Source organism: Tachypleus tridentatus, chromosome 4, assembly GCF_004210375.1.
Source record: "Tachypleus tridentatus isolate NWPU-2018 chromosome 4, ASM421037v1, whole genome shotgun sequence".
NCBI lineage: Eukaryota > Metazoa > Arthropoda > Merostomata > Xiphosura > Limulidae > Tachypleus > Tachypleus tridentatus.
The window spans coordinates 41,163,302-41,187,964 of record NC_134828.1 but is presented as its reverse complement, the minus strand read 5'-3'; the positions used below and the strand labels follow the sequence as shown (position 1 = coordinate 41,187,964).

Sequence of the window (24,663 nt, the reverse complement as noted above, 5' to 3'; positions counted from 1 at the left end):
TAAGTGTTTTTTTATATTCTTCAAATAAAATTGTCACTAAAGAAGTTTACTCTTTAGTAAGTATTGTAAATGATTTATAACATAGTATTTTAGGAAAATATGGGACCTATTGGTCCATTTTGGCTGTTCCATCCTCTAAAATAAACTAATTTGTAACAAACCATTAAAGCCAGCTCATTTTACTCATATATGTATTAAGTTTTCTCTTCAACTCACTTAAATTTATGGTCTCTACAACATCCAAAGGCAACCCATACCAAAGACAAGCCACCCTGTTAGAAAAAATGAAACTCTGAGCTGTGGGTGACTCCCATCCTGTCAACATTTATATTTGGGTTCCCTAGTCCTACTAATATTACTGTTAAATATAGAAAAGATAATGCATCAACACTATCAGCTCCCTTTACTATCTTAAAAACTTCAATAAGATCCCTCTTACTCTTCTTTTTTCAAGAGAAACAATACAAGAGATTTCACTCTTTTCTCATATGACAACTCCTACATTCAAGGTACCAGCCATTCTCGTAACCCTTTTGTGAACTCTTTCCAACAATTCAATGCCTTTCTTAAGGTAATGAATCCAAACTAAACACAATATTCCAAATGTAGCCTAAACATTCACCTATACAATGAATTTATAACCTTATTATAATAGTATTCAATATTTCTGTAGATACAACCTAAAATTCAATTTTTCCCTACCACTAGTAATAGCATACTGCTTGGATAGCTTTAGAAACTGATCAACTATTACACCTTGCTCCCTTTCTTTCATGATACTGTTAAGGTTATTACCATCCAAATTATACTTATAATTCAAATTATGATAACCCACAAAAATGATTTTGCAGTTACTATAATTAAAATCCATCTGCCGTTTATTTGCCCAACTCACTAAATGATCTAAATACTTTTGTAAATCAGCAGCATCTTCTTCACAACTAGTGATGCCAAAGATCTTAATATTATATGCAAATTTACGTAATCTATCAACTACACCTTCATCTATATCATTGATGCAAATCAAAATGAGCAACTGCCCTAACACTGAACCCATGAGGTACCCTACTTATGGCATTAATCCAGTTTGACTAAACTCTATCCATAACAACCCTCTGCTTTCTTCCATCTGGCCATTCTTCTATCCAATTTGCTAACTTATCCCCCTCACCTAAGCCTTTTATGTGGTACCTGAAAATCCAGATACACCAAATTTGCACCCTTATCTTCATTTATATACACAGTAACCTTTTCAAAGACTTCAAAGTACTATGATGACTCAAATCTTTAATGAATGTTTTAACATTTATTTATTCAAACATACATAAGTAAATTGGCTAACTAGTTAATAAATCATTTGTTACTGTCATCATGACAAGTTTTAAATATAAACATTACTGCTCTTACTGTGAGCATAAAACATGTTTTCATTAATTCATTAAAAATATTTTTTTATTTATAAAGACCAGTGTGTGATTATTGAATGCAGGAAAAATTAACAATGCCAGTTGTGTGATGGAATTTAGCTTACATCAGTGATCATCCACAAAGCCAGAAATGTCCATAAAATGTGGGAAAATTCTTTCTTTTGATAAAAAAAAAGTTTATCACATATTCACACCTCAAAAAGAGTTCTGTCATATGAAATCAGGGGTAATTTATAATTACTTTTAAAATTTAATGTAAAAATAGGAAAATTAATACAATGTTAGAGAAATGCAGTGGATGAAAAGGTTGTGACTGTAGCATATCAACATTTCTTTGGCTTGAACACACTGAGGGCATATTTTACTAATTAATTAATTATCATTTAATTGATTAACAAATAGCACTAATCATCCAGCTTTAGTACATTATCACACTGACAATACAATATCTTTAAAATACATGTGATAGTAAACTTAACCTGACAAATAATACATTTGAAGAAACTAGTTTTTACAAAATACTGTTTAAGAGTCAAAGGAAAAGTTTATTTTTGGAACAAAAAAAATGTTTTTCAAAGGTTTTTCAACAGAGCTATTTTACTTCCAAGGAATATAAAATATCGTAGCTAAACAATTTATGAAGTTCATGTATACCATGATTACTAACTATTATAGATACTACAAAACAAAGACTTATAGTACCTGGTCTGTATTGATACCAAGAGAAAAGAGATAAGAACACTCTAATAAAATGGCTTTAGTCCAATCATTAGAGTTATCATCTCCAATATACCAATTACTATCATAATCCTCAAGATACTCCTGCAATTCTTCTTCAGTAAATATTGGTCCCAGTAGTGCTTGATCAATGGCTAGCTTGACTGAATATCTGGAAAACATGTAGCTAATCAGTCAACATTCACTTGCTCCTGTGAATCAAACACATACCTAAGTGCAAAGTTTTAATACACAAGTCATGAAATTTATTTTTAGGATCTGATAATACACACACACACACACACACACACACACACACACACACACATATATATGTATATACACACACACACACACTGAGTGGCATTAAAAATGCAACAATGAGTTATTTCATACAGATTGAGCAATAACGGTGCAAACACGTCTGGGTTTTAATCATGAGTATTCTCTGAAACAATTTAAATCACCTTTACAATCTTCTCTCTACCAGTGACCAGCTCACTGCATCCTAAGCTGTCACCAACTGCTCAAGTACAAGTGTAACATTGTTTTACTGTTCAAGCTTAGCAAAAAATGCTCTGTGTTCTATTACATTCTGAAAATTAATACAGCAGACAAATAGGTCTTTATTTTAAACATTTTTTAGATCCTCAAAAATAGTGTAGGTAGGTGGGGTATCATATCTTCAAGGCAATTATGTATTTTATAATACAAGTTCAGTTGTAATATATCAGATTGTGCTAGATGCTAAACACTCAGGAGAAAAGTTATTATTTAGTCATATGGCCACTACAAGACTAAAATGTAAAAAATAGGAATTTCTTTAGGTTAGTTAATGTTTGATTAGGTAAAATTAATAATATAATAAAAATGTTTCATGAGTCACATGTGAGCAACTCAGATTAGCTTGAAAATAATGCAAATCAATAGAGTAATGTGACTTCCACATTCCCATTTACAACTTATAACAACATAAATAGTAGTTACACATGATTCAAAGGGCAATAAAACAATAAAATTTAATTATAAATAGATGTATATTGTTATATGTTTAAAGTTACTTAGGATGAACAAATGTAGTTTCATGTTACAATCTGAAGTCATTCTAGAAAGAATGAAGTTTCAATTTTTTTCTGGTTATTACAAGGTTGATCAATTTGATCAACCTTGTATAGAGTTAGGGTAGAGAAAATACAAAATAAAAGATAAAGTTTTACTGAAAACAAAAGTTTAAAATGTATTTAGAAGATTTTAGTCATTACACAAATGAAATTTGAGAATTTGAAGATGATTAAAAATATTTTCACCTTAACGTGAAAATCACTTTGCAATCAGACTAGTTAAAAAAAAAAAAAAGACTTGATATACTCATGGTTGGTTGTATTGTATTTAATGGTGAAAAACAATGATATCTGCAACAAACAACTGAAAAAAAAGCAAACCAGTAATTGGAAAAATAAGAATTGTTTCATTTTTTTAAGCAAAAGAATTCCCTAAAAATGTAAAAAACACAGCAAAAAATATACAATAGTCAAAGTAAACAAGGTAAAAAGGGTATGTGCTAAAATATAAGGTTTGTTTGTTTTTGGTGATGGTTGTGGCATTGAAACCCTAGAAAAAAGTGAAACCTAAATAGGATTAGAAAGGCCAATGGCCCTTAAAAAACTAAACACACAGTCAAGATGGACAGTGCCACAATCACCAATGACACTGTCCAAAGTCAATGATAAATTCTGAGTGTAAACATGTCTAAAATGGTGTCATCACTTATGACTGTAATGAAGGCATGAAAGTGAAATATGGGCAATTGTAACTTGAGTGTCACAAAGGCCACACATTGGTGCATCAGTGGTGGATAAAAGAGAGCAATGGGTTAAAAAGCTGTGACCAACGTGGAGCTTCGTCAAGACAAATTCCTCCTAATGATCCCTACAGAAGCTAGATGGCCATAGAGCAATACTAGGTTCAAGCTGGAAATGCTTATTAGAATATTCTTCACCCCAAGCCATCTGCAAAATAGCAAGAAGCCAAGCCTTGGTCATGGAGAGATGGTTCAAGAAGTTGTTAGGCAAAGAGAAGTATTCCCAGTCTGAAGTATCAACCTTCTTCAGGTGACTCAGAGAAATATCACACATGGGAATGGTATCATGCTATGAAGGAATGAGCCCAAAACTAGACTCAAAAATCATGTCCAGTGTCAGACCCAAATTGGTCACACGTGCCCAGATAAGGAGGCCAAATGGTGGAATAATGGAGAGTCTTTTACTGAATAGAACAGCCCAACAAGGGTGGAAAACACAATTCCAGGTTGGGTGCTGCAGCAAAGAATGTAATTTAGCAGCATATTTCAAGGAGAGTTGCAAACGTTGAAGATGAAAAGGTAGTTCATGAGACTTGGTGTACAAATGCTGGACCAAAAAAGTGCAGAATGCCCCTGTGCACAACCAAAGTCCCTGCTGGTGAACAGGATCCAGCATTCTAAGTGCTGAAGGCCTAGTTGAACCATAGACTAGAGACTCATAGTCAAGTTTTTATCTTATGAGGGTACAACAAATCTTTAACATAGAACATCAGTCTGCTCCCCATGAGGTAGAAGAAGAGGGCACAAAAAGGATGTTCAGTACCATCGTATATCTAACACAAAGCTGCTTGATGTGTGGAATACAGGTCAGCTTTCTGGCAAAAACAATTCCCAAGAACTTTGTTTCTGGCACCGCAAGAAACACATTCTCATCAAGCCAAAGCACAAGATCAAGATGCAATCCCTGCTGGTGGCAAAAGTGCATGCAAACAGTTTTTAAATAAGAAAAATTGTGTGTGATAGTCCAGTGCATGACATAATTGAAGGCACTCTGAAGATGATGCTTGGTTAACCATATTTGACAACTGACATGAAACGTGGAAGTCATTAACGTATAGGCCATTTGCGACAGTAAAAGAAAGTTGATGAGTGATAACATCAATCTTAATACTGAAAAGTGTGACACTCAAGACACAGCTCTAAGGGACTCCAAGTTCCTGTGAGAATGAACAAAAAAGTGTAGAGCCCACACAGACCTGGAATTGCTTGTTGAGTAAAGAATTGTGGATAAAAATGAGCAACTAGCCTCACAACTTGTAGAAGTGAGGTCATGTAAAATTCTATAGCTCCCAGTCATGTCATAAGCCTTCTCATGATAAAAAAGGATGGAAATTAAATGTTTTCTATCTTGAGAAAGACTTCCCTGATTAACATTTCAAGTCAAATAAGGTGGTCCATGATAGAATGCTGTCTTTGAAACCCAGGGTGGGTGGGCAAGAAGAGGTTGTTTGATTCTAAGAACCAAATGTGTCAAGCATTAAACATCCCCTTCAAAACTTTACACAGACAGCTTGTCAAAGCAATAAGTTGATAGTTTGTCTGAATCTTGGGATACTTCCAAAGCTAGGAAAAGGATAGTATAATAGGCTGGCACTAAGTAACAGGATGGACATCCCCTTGCCAAATCCAGTTGAAAATAACCAGAAGAACAGAAAGAGAGGCAGGAGATAAATGGCACAGCATCTCATAATTAATATTATCAGGTCCAACTGATACACTGTTAGACCAATAAAGAGCAATCTTCAGTTCTACATTAATCAACAGGCAATTTTGGTCAGAGAGACCCACTTCCTTAAAGGAAAGTGGAGATCTGATGGCCTAAGTCTTGACAACCAAGATGTCTAGGGAGGAAGTAGAAAAACTGAAAGGATAAGAAAAACCACCCACAAGGGTTTTAGCAATGTAAAAGTCATTGTCAACTTCCCAGCCATCAGTGAGCAAGATTGAGAGGTGAAAAACCCACTGACCTCCTAAATCTTGTCCCACACAACTTTGGAACTGGTGGAACTAGAGATGCCAGAGGTGAACTTAATCCAAGATTCCCTTTGACTGTGATACATGACCTGCCAAGGATGCACTTGGGCTTGTTTATAAGAGATGTAGTTCAAAAGAGAGGGATCCTATCAGAAGATCTCCTGTGTTTGTTTTTAAGCTTTCCATGCCTCTTGGCAGGCAGAACTCTACTATGGACAAGGATACCATGAAATATGTCTACAGATCACAGGAATAAAATGAGCAGCTGCCTGGAATATAAAGTTAGTCACTGCTCCCACACAGTAATCAATAGATGGCAAACAGACAATGACAGGATCAAGTTCAGAGAGAGTAGTAAAAAAAGGCCAGTCATCCTGGTCCCACTTTTGCCAATGGCACACTGTTACTATGTGACACTACCTACACCTAATTTCCTGCAATATGATGGGAAAATGATGAGTGCCACAAGGGTCACTCTTGACACTCTAAGAAAAATGAGGATAGAATGAAGGTGAGAAGAGAAGTAAATCTATAACACTAAAAGACTAACTGGGTGCATGAAAGCAAGTAAAAGGACCATCTCTGAATAGAGAGAGAGATTATGATCTGAGAGAATATGCTCCACAGAACAACCCCTTCCATCAATATTGGCACCACCCCATAGTGAACTATATCATTTAAATCACTCAAACAGAGAATGGAAGATGGCGACTGATCTAAAAGAACATCAAGGTCTTATAGGTAGATGCAACAAATAAAAGATATTACACAAAGAAAGACAGCTTACCATAGCCTCAAATAGGTGGATAGTGGTACAGATGAAAAAAGCATATACACTGGGTAACCAGCAAAGCCACATCACTACTATCACACAACTTGTCTTTCCTATAGAAGGAAAACTGCCAAAGAGTGATGGCATTGGCAGCATAAAGAAGTTTCCTGAGGGAGACACAGATTGGTTGGTATGAATCAATCAGGGCCTTAATGTTGTTGAAATCAGAATGTAAGCCTTGATAGTTCAACTGTATCAATGTGACCATGCTGCTTCTCTTAAAAAGATAGAAATCTGTCAACATCCGTGGATTCTGCCAGAGATCAAGTGGGAACATATCTGTCAGAAGACAGTGAGTCTAGTAACTGTAGGCAGGAGCATGTACTACTTTTGCACCTTGGGGCAATCGGAAAGGGACCAAAGCAGCCACCAGAAACAAAGGTAGGGATACAGAGACAAGAGTTTATGTGGAAGTGTCTGAAGGTAAGATGAAAAAGACTCTTCAGGAGGTACAGAAAGGTTGGTCTGCACACACACCAAGATGGTAGTGGATGGCAGACATTCAGATTACAGAGGAGGTAAACTAAAAAGACAGAACCTTCTTTGGGAGGTACCCTCACCACATACAGGCATTCAAACCGAAGGGTATATTCATGGTCAAATCTTTTTTTAATTTATTAAAATACTTTTATGAAAAAAAACCTGACTTTTATATGTGAAAAAGATGTAATGTTTACTGAAATTCTGTCAAATTTTGTGAAGGTACACACACTATATTAAAAGTTAATTGTATCAAAACTATAACAAGTACAGAGTGGTAACATGGTTGGTCAACTTTGAAAGAGTTAAAATGTCCAAGTATACTTAATTTCACAGTATACTATTGTCATGAGTTGACTGCATGGTATTTCACACAGTGCTGATAAAATGATATTATAATAACTCAAAATCTAGAGGTTATAAATAAATTGACTAAATTTTTGACATTATCCCATCAAATTATCCCAAATTACTTGAGTTTTCTCTAGCAGTAAATTTTGTGTTGTCTGGTGTGAGTTGGTAAGGAAATGCTGAAGACAGTATTAGCACTTTAGTCATCATCACAGTTTCTTGATTATATGAGAGTGGAGATTCTCAATCAACAACAGTGACAACTAAATCTAAGAAAGAATCCTTTTGATCCACAAATACCACTTGATGAGGTGCACATGTATACACACCTCAAGGAATAAGGGGTTCCAGAGAAACCAGAGTCCCAGTAGTGAGAGAAAACCTTGTGCAAGATGAAAATGAGAAGCATAAGTTCTGGTGACCAGATACTATGGTCTGAGATCAGCTAAGACACAACATGAAGAAATCATCTAAGATTACCAAACACTGAACAGGTGTTAAAAAGAATTTGGATGTCTGCAAAAGAAGAGATATGCAAGAAAAGTATACCACTTAAAAACAGGCCAAAAGAAAAGTTGGAACGTTAGGGGTAAATTGATCCAGGCAAGGAACAGGAGTTTAAAGAAAAGGTCAAGACAGAAGGTAAATAGTGCAGATTGAAGTTATACAACTTTAGTCTATGCTTCCAGTAAGAAATGAACCACACCAAAAACAAACAGGTAAAGAATTGATTGATTGATTAATTTAGTTTTATGACACAAAGCAGCTAGGCTATTTGCGCCAAACGTCCGGTAAAAAGGTAAAAATTAATTAAATGTAGTAAAATACAGAAAAGGAAATGCAGGTAAAACAAAACAGCATTGAAAAACAGAAAAAGCATAAAACCAATGTTGATACCTAGTCTACAATGTTAAGAGAGAAAGCAGAATAAGAGAAGTTGTGAAGGACTTTCTCTAGCATAATAGCAAGGATCATAACCTGACAGGAAGACTAACAGGTAAGTTCAAGAACCACTGTCAGTCACCTGAAGTTGGCCTTTCCAGTCCTGGTTCCGGGTTATGTGTCATACCAGCCATTATCAAAATGTAAAATAAGTTTTCAAAGACTTGTAGCAAAATTTTAATAAAGAGTAGCCAAATGTCCAGTAAAAAAGGTAAAAGTAAAGTAAATGTAGTAAAATTTGTAAAAGTAAACGAAGGTAAAAACAAAACAGCAATTAAAAACAGAAAATTGCATAAAACCGATGTTGACATCCAATCTATAAAGTTGTAAAGTACTTCTGTAGCAGAATGGTAATGATCATAACCCGCTAGGAAGACTAACAGGCAAGTACCAGAACCACTGTCAGTCACCTGAAGTTGGTCTTTCCAGTTCTGGTTCCGGGTTATGTGTCATTATGGCCAGTACCAAAGGGTAAAGTAATAAAAGTTCAAAAGATACGCAGCAAAATTGGAATAACAACTCGCCAGGACGACTAACGGGTAGTTCAAACAGATAGTTCAAACAGCAGCATTAGTCACCTGAAGCTGGCCTTTCCAGTCCTGGTGTCAAGTTATTTAATGTTCTGACCATTTTTCAATGTCAAATTGAACTAAAGAGAATGAAACTGTAAAAAAGGAACTACAATTAAAAAGGTGTAATGAATAAATATCCAACACTTAAATGAAATTTAAAAAAATAATGGCCATTAAAAAACTAAAAACTTTATCAAGTTGGACAGTGTCACCATCACCAATAACACTGTCCAATGTTACAGATAAACCCTTGGACAGAACATCTTTAAAATAGTGCCGTCGTTGAGAATCGTAACGATGGCAAGAAAGTAAGATGTGGCTGATAGTGATTTGAGTATTATACAAACTACACACTGGTGCATCAGTTCCAGATAAAAGAAAACGATGAGTTATAAAACTGTGACCAATGCGTAGTCTAGTTAGAACAACTAGACTAGATGGGGTCTAGCATCTTTAAGGCCGAGGGTCTGGCAGAGCCATAGACCATTGATCCATATTCGAGTTTTGATGGAATAAGAGCACGATATACCTTTAACATAGAACATCGATCTGCTTCCCAACTGGTAGTAGAGAGGACACGGAGAATGTTCAGTGCTCTTGTGCATTTGACCCATAGCTGCTTTAAGTCTGGTATAAAGGTCAGCTTACGGTCAAAGATAAGCCCCAAGAACTTGGTCTCAGGGACCACTGGCAGCAAAACTTCACCGATATGAAATTCAGGATCAGGGTGAATACCCCGTTGGCGGCAAAAGTGCATGCAAATGGTTTTAGAGAGAGAGAAATTAAAGCCATTTGCCATAGTCCACTTCAGTACATGATTGAGGGCAGTCTGTAGTTGCTGCTCAATATATCTCATGTTCGACGACTGACATGAGATATGAAAGTCATCGACATACAGCCCATTCGCAATAGTGAGAGGGAGTTGTTCAGTGATGGCATTTATCTTTATACTGGAAAGTGTGAGACTCAAAACACAGCCCTGAGGGACTCCAAGTTCCTGTACAAAAGAACGGGAAAGTGTCGAACCCACACGAACTTGGAATCTACTGTCCATTAAAAAATTTTTAATAAACATGGGTAAATGGCCACGTAACCCCTATGTATGGAGGTCTCGCAAAATGCCATACCTCCATGTTGTGTCATAAGCCTTCTCAATGTCAAAGAATATTGATACAAGATGTTGGCATTTGAGAAATGCTTCACTGATTGATGTTTCAAGTCGAATTAGATGGTCTGTGGTGGAGTGCTGTCGTCGGAACCCACACTGGGTGGGCGAGAGGAGGTTGTTTGATCCGAGGAACCAAACAAGATGAGCATTAACCATCCTTTCTAAGGTCTTATAGAGACAGCTCGTCAAAGCAATTGGACGGTAGTTTGACGAAATCTTGAGATCTTTCCCTGGCTTAGAGAAAGGTAAAATAATAGCCTGGCACCAGGCATCAGGAAAAACATTCTCCTGCCAATTCCGGTTAAAGACAATTAGAAGGACATCAAGAGAAGCAGGAGATAGATGGTGCAGCATGTCATAGTGTACATCATCAGGTCCTACAGATGTACTGCCAGACCAATGAAGGGCCATTTTCAGTTCCACCAGTGTAAAGGGACAATTATAGTCAAAGAGACAGTCAGTTTGAAAGGAAAGAGGTGAACGCTCTGCCCGAGTCTTGATGGCCAAGAAGGTGGAGGAACAACCAGAAGTGCTAGATACCCGGCAAAAGCTTTCACCTAGAGTATCAGCGATGCTCCGAACATCAGCCACCTCCTAACCATCAGAAAGTAAGATCAAGAAGGGAACAGAATTGTGGTGCCCACTGACCTTTCGAATCTTGTCCCATATGACCTTGGAATTAGTGGTAGAAGATATGCTAGTTGTGAACTTAATCCAAGATTCCTTCTGGCTTTGACGTCTTACCCATGTAGCATGTGACGCGGTTCGAAAGTGTGGGATATCTATGAAAAGTATCCCAGGCCTGTTTTTGAGACTTCCGTGCTAAGTGGCAAGCAAGATTCCACCACGGACCAGAATATCGTGGAAAACATGTCGAGGTTTTAGGAATACACTAAGCAGCTGCTTGTATAATACAGCCAGTTACCGCTGCCACACAGTTGTTTATTGATGGCTGATTCACGATGGCAGGATCAAGTTCTGCGAGAGCAGTGAAAGTGGACCAGTCTGCCTGATCCAGCTTCCACCAGGGCACGCGGGTAGGGTGGCATCGACCATGGCCAGTCTCTCTCAAAAGTATAGGAAAATGATCACTGCCTAGTGGATAATTGTTAACCATCCATGAAAAATGGGAGAATAATGAAGGGGAGCAAACTGAGAGATCAATAGCTGTAAAGGACTGAGTAGGTGCATGAAAATAAGTGGAAGAGCCAGTATTGAAAAGAGAAAGATTGTGATCAGAGAGCATATGCTCTACAGAGCGACCACTCCCATCAATAACAGTACTTCCCCAGAGGGGATTATGTCCATTAAAGTCCCCAAGGAGTAGAAAGGGAGACGGCAACTGTTCAATGAAAGCATCAAGGTCTGATTGATCACATGTCACTCCAGGGGACAGGTAGAGAGAACAAACAGTGATGGTATGACCCAAGGAAACATGGATGGCTACGGCCTCCAAGGGTGTGTTGAGTCACAAAGACAGGGTGATCAACCAATAGTGCCACCCCTCCATCACACAGCCTGTCATTTCTGTACAGAGAAAACTGCCGAATGGTGACTGTATCAGCAGGTTTTAGAAATGTTTCTTGTAAGGAAAGACATACAGGATGGTAGGAAGCAATCAGTGTTTTGATATCATCCAGATTAGAACGTAAACCTCGACAGTTCCATTGTATCAAGGTGGCCATTTTTAATGATGGGTAGGCAAATTGGAGAACCCTTCTGTTTACGACCACGTCTTTTTTCCTTACTGTCGTTAGTCGGAGGAGGTCTATCAACCTCCATGGATCCTGCCCTGGGTTGACTGGGCAGGTATTTGTTATTTAAAGGGGATTCCAGTGACTGAGGACACCAACGAATGATTGTTTTGCCACTTGGGGTGGGAGAAAAAGATGTATCAGAAAAAATGCCTGTATTTGAAACCAAAATCTTGAGATTTGTTGGAATGTATGGGAGGAACAGAGATGGGTGTGAAAGTCGATTCATCAACCTTTTTAACCATGGAGGTCAAAAGGCTTTTCATTTGTTTTGAAAATGATTCTCTTGGAGGCACAGAGAGATCTGTCTGCACTCCCACTGTAGTTGTGGAACGAAGTGCAGCAGCATATGTCCGAAATGGAGTGGCGGGCAGCAATTTCCGAGCCTCAGAATAACTAATGTTATGAGTCGTTTTCAAACGCTGCACCTCTTTTTCCTCCAACCATTTTGGGCAAGAACAAAAGTAGGAAGGGTGAGAACCATTGCAGTTGACGCAATGTGGGTCCATGTCACATTCACAGGCATCGTGACCCTTGCCAACGCAGCAAGCACAGATCAGGGAACCACGACATGATGTCTTTGAGTGGCCGAACCTCTGACATTAAAAACATCGAAGAGGGTTTGGAATGTATGGCCGTACCCTGCAAATTAGATAACCTGCCTTGATGGTGGCAGGTGCACGTGGTGATGTAAATGTTAAAACGAGGATATTTGTCGGCAGTGTAACTCCGTCTTTGCAAGTGGAGATGTGCCTCATTGCAGAAACTCCTTGAGTGGAGAGACCAGCGAGAATCTCTGACTTGGGGACATTCTTCAAATGCCTCTCAACAATAACTCCTCGTGATGAATTCAAGGTAGCATGAGGGGTAACTTCAATAGGTATATCCCCAATTGCCGTTGAGTTCAAGAGGAGTTTACTGTGGTGGGTTGTAAATGTTTCAACTAACATGTCTCTAGATCGAAGCTTCTTTACTGACTTTGGAGAGCCAGCAAGACCCTCTAGTCCCTTCTGAATAAAAAAGGGGGACAATTGCCCTAAAGGTTTTTGTGAGAGAATGTAATATAAGAAAATGAGGTACGTGTGTTACAGATGTTGAAGGTTGCTGCTCAGAGTCTTCAAGACGTGGTCGCTTACCTATTGACTGTTTTTTTACTATTTTATTTAAATTTTTGAAGGAGGATCCATAGGAAAAAAGAAAAATTTCGGTACCCACTGACCCCACCCACCATGAAGCCCTACGAGGGGACGCACTACAATGTCATGTAAGGACCTTGCAGCAATACCAGGGTTTCGTGAGTACTATACCCAAACACCAGCATCAGACACAATGTCCACAACACCCGATGAGAACTCCAACACTGGTACTTGGTTGACTCTAGCCCAAGTGGACCAGCCGATTGACCCAAGGGGGGCCACCCAAAGGCTGCCAATCTACAGGAATTCAAGGCCAAAGTGGTGTGTCAGGGTTGGACCCCTCAACTACCAGGATCCTCTCCTCCCCTTCACGGGTCGCCACGCACGGCAAACACATGAGTGGATGTTTAGATCCCAGAGAAGGTAACCAGATAGAACAGAACTTTCCATGGGAGGTCCCCTCACCACGTACAGGAATCCACACCGAAGGGACAGGTAAAGAAAAAAAAACCAACAAATATCATGCACACAAAAAGGAGTAAAATAGAGAGTAAAGAGAAATGACACTTGAGGTAAGAGTCCCAACTGCAGGGGAACAAAGTTATGAGGGACAGAGAAGAACATGAATTAGAGCATTTTCTCATCTTTATCACTGACACAGCTAAAGCAATAAAATACACTGACAACCATTCAGACTAAACAAGTTATGCAGGGTTTCTTTAGGATGAACTCACTGAAGCCTCTCCTCAGATATTCCTTTACTTGGGGCAAACACAAGTGAGGTTAACACTTTAATGAGTGTTACATTCAGCCATCTAAGTGGATAAAACTGTATACTATTTGCTGATATAATGGAGAGCATTCCATGTTTAACAGAGGATTTCTCTGAGTTGTTTGGGTCTTCTCATTCAAACTTCCCTTTACATTTCATTGGCTATCCTCCTTTCTACCATGTGTTCCCTTACATCACGGAAACATCTTTGAGAAGCGGAAGAGAAGAATCTACACTAACCTACAAGTACCTCCACAATAACTAGAAAAACATGCTGTGGAAACCATATAACATCTTTATTCTAATACAACATGTTATCTTAATTGTAAGGTCTTTACCTAAGAAATAATAGTGTATAGATTCTACAGCAAGTCTTGCACAGCAAACATTAGAAAATTTAAAACTCTCTTTAACAGTATATTCACTATGAATGTAATACACCATAAATTTAGGAAACCAGCTTATTCATGATTATATGTATCCATATATTTTTATGATGTATTAATTTATTACTACCCATTAGTGATGATAATTTATTTAATAATTCATTAGTCTGGATATTTAGTTAGTGTGTATTAAAACATCATTAAATCCTGAAACTAGTGATCATATATAGAGCATAGAGTTGGAATTCTTCATGTGAGTCTGATCATATAAGTTTAGGAAGGTGATGTTTTTATCTATTTTGTTTTTCTAGCTTCTTGATGTATTAATTTGATTTTTGTTGAATTTCATTCAGAATTTGGAAAATTTTCCAGGTGACCCCTCAGAATACCTTGAAAAAATTCACATGTGCTCATCTACCCATATAATGAAAAACTGCAAAAGATTAGATCAATATCTCTAATAGTTTCTGACTTACAGCCCTGTAAAATTGAGTTAATTTTTTTTTTATTTTTGGCAAATTAAAGCTGCAAGAGTAATGGTGGTAGAAGGCTGAAATTTGCTGCACTGAGTGAATTAATCTCACAGAATTCAAAAATGGTCTCAAACCAAGTTTATCTCACTTAGGATTTGCATAGTGAGGCTGTAAAATCACCTGAAAACCCAAAATTGTAAAAAAACATTGGTTTATTTAATTAGCCATAGCTCCAAGACTTAATATGATTCAAAGCTGAATTTTGTTTTCAAATTTCCTATAACATATCAGTTGATAAATCAGCAATTGTTATAATTAAAAGTCTATTAGATCTCCTGTAAAAAACTGTATTTGCATGCAACTTTTTATGATTTAGCTAAAAATAGCTCTACTTCAGGCCACAGTTTGACCATGTCACCAGTTATTCAGCCTTTTCAGATTTTTACCATATATTCTTACATCTCTGAATATGATCTACAAAAAAAATCAGGATAGTCTTCAACCTACTTTTTGAGTTATAATTTTTTAAAGTATCCTCTGACCATACATTGTTTACTTGAAAAAAAAACAACAACTTCAATTCAGGTGTGTTACTGTGTGCAAATATATCCATTCAATTGTGAAATAATTTATGAATCCCATTGAAATATTCTAATCAGCCTTTACCATATATTCTTACATCTCTGAACATGATCTCCAAAACATTCAAGGTTGTGTAAAATAATAAATTATCAAATTTCAAGTGTCTCTGATATGTACCATTGGACCACATTCAGGGCATTCAGTTTTTTCTTGTCAATCGGGAATCATTCCTGCAGAATTGTGTAAAGTTTGATCTACTCGAGCACTATGAAAAATGCAAAACTGTGGCAGGTATTAGATCACATCATATCTTTATTCCCCACTCTACCAACAAATTGTACATGAGAAGGCTATCAGATGATGATGTGTACACAGTTGTAACTGTTGGTAGTAGCAGTGAAAGTGATGCTGCAGCAGTTCAAATAGGGTCTAATGATAGCAATGACAATTATCAGCCAGGGATATGTAGCATGCATATATGATCATGAATGGTATGTGGGAAACATAAAAGATAGATCACATGAACATTCCGATGTGTTGGCGTCATTTATGAAGTAATCAAGAAACGAACTATTCTCATGGCCTGCAAGGTCATGTAAAGATGAAAGCTGGATTCCTTTCCAACATATTCTTTGTCTGATAAATGCACCTACCTACTCGCCACTATGTTCTAAGTCAAAGTGATCTCAACATAATCAAACTTGAATTTCAGAAATTTATTCAAGCTGTCTGAACAAAGAAATGTTTATTTGATGTTGTTAAGGCTAATTTATTGCCAAAGCAGTTTTTGAAACATTTCATTGTCACGATTATTGCAGTTTGTTGCAACTATAATCCTTCTCGGTTATCCCCTGTTGTGCTTTTTGTGTCTGATTTACTTTTGTATTTATATTATGAATCTTAAACTCAGCCATATCTGCATAACTGTAATACATACACAATATATTTGCAATGCTATGTAATCTAACTAGTTATGACAATAAACTTGTTCAGAAATGAATTAATTCTTTCTTGTTTCTTACAACTTCATTATTTAACACTGTGAAAGGCTGATTAGAATATTTCAATGGAACTCATAAAATTCTGACAGGTATTTGTCAAAACTGTATGGATATATCTGCACACAATAACACACCTGAAATGAATTTTTTTTTAAATAACAAAAGTATGGTCAGAGGATACTTTAAAAAATTATAACTCAAAAAGTAGGTTGAACACCATCCTGATTTTTTTTATAGATCATATTCAGAGATATAAGAATATATGGTAAAAATCTGAAAGTGGCAGACTAAAGAGAAAGCCACCAGTCAATAGCACCAACAATCAACTCTTAGGATACTCCTGCAGACTTAACACTCCTACGAAAAGTGGGGCCTAATAGGCCCCAGAACAACTTGAAAGGTTATTAATATTAGGCTAATAATTTTGTATTTAAATGAAATTGCCATTTAAATCCATTAATGAATGGATTAACGAGATTCCCACTGTCCCTATCTACTATCTAGCAAAACCACAGCCAAGGGAACAGGCTTGGAGAAATCAGGACTAGAAACGTCTTTTCGTAGGAGTGTTAAATATAGAATTCAACCATCAGTTATTTCTGTAATTTCTGTTACAATATATACTCACAGCCCAAAAGTATAGTTATTTTTTCTGGCAACAGAATGTAATAGCTGGGATTAATTCACCTATGTAAGAAAACTGTTATCTTAGCATACAACCAAATAAATTCCTTAATATCTTTCTAGATATCAGCAGTTATTTCAGTGGTTTCAAATATCATTCAACATTACAATATATATGTATATGTGGCATAATTTTGTAATTATATTATGAAAATTATAAAAATCATTGCAGTATTTCACACTTTCTTTATAATCAAAGGAATATAATTAGACGTTTTGTGCTTAACTTAGTTCAGTGAAACTCCGTTCACTAGTAATATTCTACACTCTGATAAATATAAATATTCTATTACTAGTAATAATAAAACAAATCTGTAGTAACCAATATTTCTACATTTAATTTTAATATTTGAAACTATACTTAATCAGACTAATGTTTAACGTTAAGTGTAATGTTGAAACCAAATAAGCACAGAATGCAAGTGCTTTTCTATGATATCTAATGTAAGCTATATTTAATAAATGACTTCTAAACATTCATTTCACTCTAAGTTTTATGCCACAAGTAACCCAAAGTGGGCTTAAGAACTTTTTTATAATAACGTTCAAAATTTAGACTAATTTATTATTACACTATGTAACACAATTTTTACTTTTTCTTGTTCCTGGGCAGAAAGTGTTATTTCCCAATTGCTTATGCCTAAAGTAAATGGAAAAGACCTATTTTTCTCTTCAAACTTTGCTTTTGTAACCTGGGAGCGTATAACAAAAACATTATAAGAGACTATATTTGGGGGCTGATACATGAAAGTGATTTACATTACAATCACAAATCTTGAAAAACTACTCACTTCTAAACATTTTTGTATAATTTTAGTATAAATACATGTAAATCTTGATCCATATATTGTTTTATTCAGACCTTATGTAAATGAAAATGTGCAAATTTGCCCGTTTTTTACACATAAAATAGGTTAATTGCTAAATTTCATTACCCAAGTCCCAAAAGCAAAGTTTGAAGGAAATAATGGCCATTTTCTGTATTTTTACAACATACTCAATTAAGAAATAACACATACTATCCAGGAACAAAATTTGTGTTGCATAGTGTTATCAATGTATCAAAGCATCAAAATTCAGTTCATGAACTAAGTTCTAATACAAGTTTTAATCTAATATTGGAAATATATATATAACCAAATGATCAATCTCTCTTCGTAGATGTATAATGACATTTATTCACTCTGACAAGCTCAATCTCTATTTTGTATCACCCCTATATGATGTACTAAGTTTAGTATAAATTACTAATTACAGTATATGTTTTGCTGAGGTACAGTCTAATCTTTAAAACATTGTCTTTTTTGTTTATAAAGCTATACTAGAAAATCAAATCACTTGCCACATTATTTCTTTCAAAAATTGTTAACAATTCTCTCTGACATTTATTATTACATCATTGATCACTAATACAAATATTTGATTTAACAAATGATATATAATGCTAACTTGTTCTCAATAGAGATTTTTGTCACTTCACCTACAAGTTGAAAGTTGTTACCACCATGTTCAGATCAAGTAGCTAGCTAATGGAATTATTTTAAGGTATGTCTTTAGTCAGAAAACCAGTTAAATTATATTAGTTATAGGACATCATCTGTATTGTGTATGTTATTGTGTTCTAACATGTACATCTGAAATACATAAAAATTATTTAAAGTATTAGTATCAACATCACAAAAATATAAGTCCAATTTTCACTGATGAGCCAACAACAAAACCAAAATGCAAAGTACTAAATTTCTTAATCTGTATGCATATTTCTGTTTTTATAAAAGTAATTAAAATGTAAAAATAAGAAATTTATTACATTGTGTAAGGGAAAAAAAAATGATAAAAATTTCACTCTTAATAGCTTGTGTATTGTGTCATTCAATACTGTAAGATGATATACAAATTAGCCATGTGATTTATACACTTTATCGTGGAATGCTTTTAGTTAGACACAGTACAAAGAGCAATAAAACAATAAAATTAAATAGAAATATGTGTAAACTGTCAAAAGTCTGAAACTGTTTAGGATAACTAACTGTAATTTCTGTTATAATCTGAGGTCATTCCACAACACAAAAAAGAAAGGATAATTTAGATTTATTTCATATTTGTTTGGGATGGTCCTGATGTTGGTCAAAATGATCAAGTTAATGCAGATTTAAGGCTGAGAAAATAACAGATGTGGTTTTCTGAAAAAAGAAAACATCTGATATTTGTTTAGAAGATTTTAGAAATTACACAAATGAGATATGAAACTATAAAATATAAATAAAATGTAATTTTAATCTTAACATGAAAAATCACCTTGAACTTAGACTAGTTAACACTATGTATTCATGGAAAAATCTTTAGTAATAGCATTTAAAAATTTAATTTTTTTGTGTACGAAAGATTTGTAGTGTTTATTAAAAACCTGCCACATTTTGTGAAGATACATACACCACATTAAAAGTTACAGTAAGATTACAAGGTAAATCAAAACAAATAAGTTCATGTCCAGAGTTGATAACAGAATAAATGGCTGTTTAAAATTTAAGAACAACAAATGTCCATCAGTCCAAAAATTGCTTATGTAGCCTTTTTACTAATGCAAACAATCAATAAAACAGAAATTGCTATGCATCATATAACTTGAAAATTAAGTTTATCAGATTTTTCTCCAAAACCATTCTAATTCTGTATAAGATATGCCAACAACTTCTAAACATCTGATTTCATGAAACTCAAACTAACCTGTATGCCTTAATGACTAGATTAAAAAGATCTTCAGTCTTCTTAAGCCATTCTTGAGCTGAGGTTACTGGTAAACTAGAATGAAATACTGAATGAACATGACTTGGCCCTAAATCAGTTGCACTTTTCTTAGAAGTACTTGCAAGATTCACTCCATGGTGACATGCAAGAACTATATGTTGGTACACCTCTAGAAGCCCACTGTCCTTTACAGCATCATCACTATAAAGATTTTTCAGGTTCTCATGTTTTTCTAACAGCATTTCAAGGATGGCTTGAAACCATTCAATGCTGAAAAAGTCTTTCATACTGGATGTTAATTCTTTACTTACAGGACAACTAAGCCACTCTTTTGGAGGCCCAAGTCTGGATGAAGATGGGAATCTGTACTGGGGTGTAAAAAAAGCTGCATCAGATTCTACTTCAAGTTTATCTGGGGTCCAAGCTTGTCTTCTGGCACTTACAATATGCGATTTGATACTACCTTTTGTTGGTGCTCCCAACTCAATGATCCTGTGAAAATCATCATCTAAAAGTCCGGGTATACTTCCATCACTATTTCTTTTGTACACATGCGATCCCTCAAATTTTGGAGTGCTATCACATTCCTTAGATTCTTTTACCATATTTGATTTCCTGGGTGGTGATTCACCCAAAGGATCTTCATCATCAGACCAGAACAATTTCATGGGATAGGAAGCCACTGCTTCAGCCCATAAAGCTTCATCATTACTATCATTTTGTTTTTCTTCTTCTTCTTCTGCCCAATCATTTACTTGCTCAATATTTTGTTCCACAACTTTGTGGACTGGTTGTAATTCTGTCATCTTCATTGCTATAATACGGCTCTGGCTAGATGATGGTCTTTTTGGAACAGAAGCTAAATAATTATCAGATTTTTCATTTGGAAAAACAGTTGAAGCTGAGTGCTCTCTGGACAGCTTTGAAATGAGATAATGCAACAAGATCCAAGTGAGAACTTTGGGAAAGAATGTCACTATTAATTTCAGAGTTTCTGGTGCATCAATTATCCCTGTCAACACATTTCTAGCATCAGAATAAGTACGGACTAGAATACTATCACAAGGAATAAGAGTATTAAAAATGTTTCTGTTCAGATGAGAATATTGTTTCCCTAATCCTTCACCAGCACTATACATCTGTTCAAATATAGCATCAATCTGAGAAGCTTCTACTGCATGACATGATGTTTCTTGCAGCTCCAAACCCTTCACACTAAGCTTGCAATACCCAAATCCTCTTTCTAGAATCTGGAGCCATATAAGGCGATCCTGAAATCTGGCTAAGTAGTAATCTCCTGGTGTAATGTTTCCTGAAAGTTCAAAATAAATTAATTCTTACAACATTCAGTTCTTTATTGTGTGAATAACTTCAAATACATGTTTGGATAATCAACTCAAAAACAAAATCTTGATTATTATATTTCTATCATCATATTGAGCTTCCTATTTGTAAACTGAATTCAGAAAAGACCATTAAAAGATGTATCATGATAAGTGAAATTTACCTGAATGATAACACACACAGAAACTGCTGCAAGGTAATATCTTTCAGAAGGTTATCTATACTAGCTATTTATAACAATTGTTGAAGGCTAAGTGTCAAGGTTAAGCTTTAAAATGTTACTAATAACCAGGAAGAAATGTATGTACTCAACAGCTCTAGAAAGATTGCTGAAAGCCACCATGAGAAACTTGTTAATAGAGACAGCTGCAGGATAGTAATCAAGCATAAGCTCATATAAACAGTTTGCTGATTAAATTATGAAGGTTTGTACTAAATAAACCTACTTATACAATGAACTAATAAAGATTGCTGTAGGCTAATAGTCATAGATGAGACTGCCTACACAATATGCTGAAGGTCAGTACTCTAAGAATAACCTTACCTATGACACATCACAACAAAAACTGTAGAAAGAATAACAAAAAGAAACATAAAACTAGCAATGTTCTGAGACTGCTAAAGACTAGGAAACAAGGATAAGCTTGCTTATTCAACCTACTGATAGAATATGTTGAAATTTAGAATTAAAAAGTACAACTGCCTTTGTAGCCTGCTAACATACATATAAAGAATAGTAGTCAAGTTCATGCTAATAATCTGAAAACAAACCACTGAAGAGTATACAAGCTGCCAAGAGACATTTTTGATGGTTATTATTCAAGAATAAACACACCTTAACCAAAGATGGCTAGTATTCAAAAATAAACTTACCTAAGCTACCTGCAGATAATGATTGCTGAAGACTGGTGGTTAATGGCAAAATTAGCTGTTGATAAAAAACTGAATCTTGACAGTAATTTGCAGACTTTCCAACCTAAGTCAATAGAAAATACTATGTTACATAATAAAACTTAAAATTCATGAAAAAAAATCCTAATAAATACAGACTACAGAGACACTAGTACTTGAAAATCACATGAAATATGAAACTACAACTTGAAAAACAATAGGGATTCAATTGTATAAAGAGCAGCATAATTAAAAATAAATAACTGTAGAATTTTTGTATATATTTAATTGCTACAAATGTGCACTTTCAATTACATATGATTTAAACAAAAAGCCACAGCAACAATTTTCTCCTACTTTTGATCATCTCCCATGGCCTGAGACTACAGTTTGTAAACATTGACACTCTTGCTGCAAATCAGTTAAAGCATTATGATTTGTAGATAAAGATGGTAGTGACCTCTTCTAAGAGAATTATATTACAGAACTTTCTAACAAGATGTTTTATTATGCTAAATTATGTAGGTGGCAATGGGTTGCAATGGAAATTCCAACTGTAATAGCAAAGTTGGAGAAAATGTTTGTCAAATTATAATAATTGAAACTGGAGATCCAAGAACTTTAGTAAAAGTTCTCTTTCAGGAACTCCAAACACTGTGTCAGTGATTTATCACCAGAAATGATGCTCTCAGTACATCATCAAAAATATCACAATTTGTTTGTTTTTTAATGAAGGAACTATCTATTACTTTTCTTTGCTTCCTCATATTTACCTACAACAAATAGTTTTATACTTGCAATGGCTTTTGCCATATTACTGTATGAACAGCCTGTATGTTTCCAAACATCTATTAACTAACACTTTTAACATAACATTTTGGGACAAAATGGGACCTATTGACCCATCTCAGCTGCTCCACCCTCTAAACTAAAACTATTAATAAATAAATTTTTAAAAAAGTCTTAAAGCCAGCTCTTATTGTTTATATACTTATCAAGTTTTTCTTTATCCCTTAAATGGCAGCCATCATCAACTGATACTACTACATACAACATTCCTGCTGTTTAAGGGTTAAACTCTCCTAAATTTACTTCTTACACAACATCGAAAAGTAACCCATGTAAAAGCACCTACCAATGACAGATGATGAGATTAATTGTCAAGTCATCATATATATATAAGTACAACATCAAATAAATGCTTACTCGTGTAATTTGATACAGAGTGCTATTTTATACACTTATTTTTTGTAAAATAAAATAATTTGGTAACTTTAAAAAATAGAGTGGGTATTTAATTTTATTAATACACACGGTAGCTTCGAAACAAATTTTTTCTTGTATTTGATCTTATAATTTAGAAAGGGATGAAATGTTAAATTTCAAAGAAAGGGATAATGGTGGTGTTGAACTTTACTGATTAAGCAACTGGGATGCATGGTTCCTAAACTGAAAAGTAATGCAGAAGCTAATGTATGAAATTTGCTTTTGTCCAGATAGTGAAGCAACATTTAAAAATTACATACAGTTTGTCATAAAGGTTTTTTCATAAGATTTACAAGATTTGAAGGTTACAACCATAATGATAAGTTAAACATCAAGAGAACTACAAAAAACATACCACTGAATAGTGGATGTCATCAGACAGAAGTGCTGTCAAACGAAAATAGTCTTTGTAATGTACTGCATGACATTAAAGTATGTCTCCATCAGAATAAAACTTTCAAACACGTACACAAACAACATGCCACTATGCAAAAAAAATAAAAGAGTTCATCCTATACCACTTTCAAACATTTGCCTTAGACTTTTGTACCTCTGTGGTGCTCAAAAAGCCCTCTACAGTAGGCTCATAAACTTTAGAAAGTATGCAAAGAGGACAGAGACAACAATGTTCACAGTATATTGCTCAAAAGTATGATAACCAGAGCCATCACATTAAACACCATACACAGTGAAAGATATGGCTGTAATGCTTAGACATTCAATATTATTTTGCTTTCATAGATTCTGAACATTTTTCAGAGAAAATGTAAGAAAAGTAAAACAGTATCACTTTCTCATGTAAAACACTAGAAAATGGTTGTAACTACTGTATAAAAGTTTGTTATTTTTTTAAAAAGCAAGCTGAAACAGAAAACACTGCACTGATCGAAAATATCCCAGGGTGCAAACTATAATGTAGGATTATAAAATGTACCCTAGGTTTTGAAAGTGAATGCAGAAGTAGGGCCAACATTGCAGTGGAGATACACCATCTATCAGTCTTAACTTCCATTCACCAGTCTCACATAAGCAACAAAAAGGTAGCAATAGATATTGAAATAGAAATTAGGAGAGCAAAATGTGGGTCTTCAAGCCCATAACATCCCATGTCTATATCAACCTTCACTGCCTGCAGACAGTTAGGGAAGGTGACTGCTCTCCAAAGTAGAGAATAAAAATTCACTGAAAAAAAAATAAGAATAAGAAAATAAGGTACTACCATTTGGGAGTAAGTAAGTTGAAAACTTACCTCTTGAAATTAGCATTCCAGCCTTCAATATGGTAGAAAGGCACTAACTGATA

At 35.2% G+C, this 24,663-nt stretch overlaps 1 protein-coding gene across 6 annotated transcripts in view; it reads right to left on the bottom strand.

Moving 5' to 3' along the window:
* The window catches only part of LOC143248930 (pecanex-like protein 4), a 77,659-nt gene that overhangs the window by 21,074 nt on the left and 31,922 nt on the right, over nt 1-24,663 (bottom strand). For 5 of the 6 annotated variants that reach the window (XM_076497934.1, XM_076497937.1, XM_076497935.1 and 2 more), the window contains exons 10-12: nt 22,078-22,180; nt 19,840-21,172; nt 2,130-2,316 (exon numbers count right to left, since the gene is read on the bottom strand). In XM_076497934.1, the coding sequence (XP_076354049.1) occupies nt 2,130-2,316; nt 19,840-21,172; nt 22,078-22,180 (1,623 nt within the window). The remainder of the gene's footprint in view (nt 1-2,129; nt 2,317-19,839; nt 21,173-22,077; nt 22,181-24,663) is intronic. The other variant, XM_076497939.1, reaches the window with a different exon arrangement.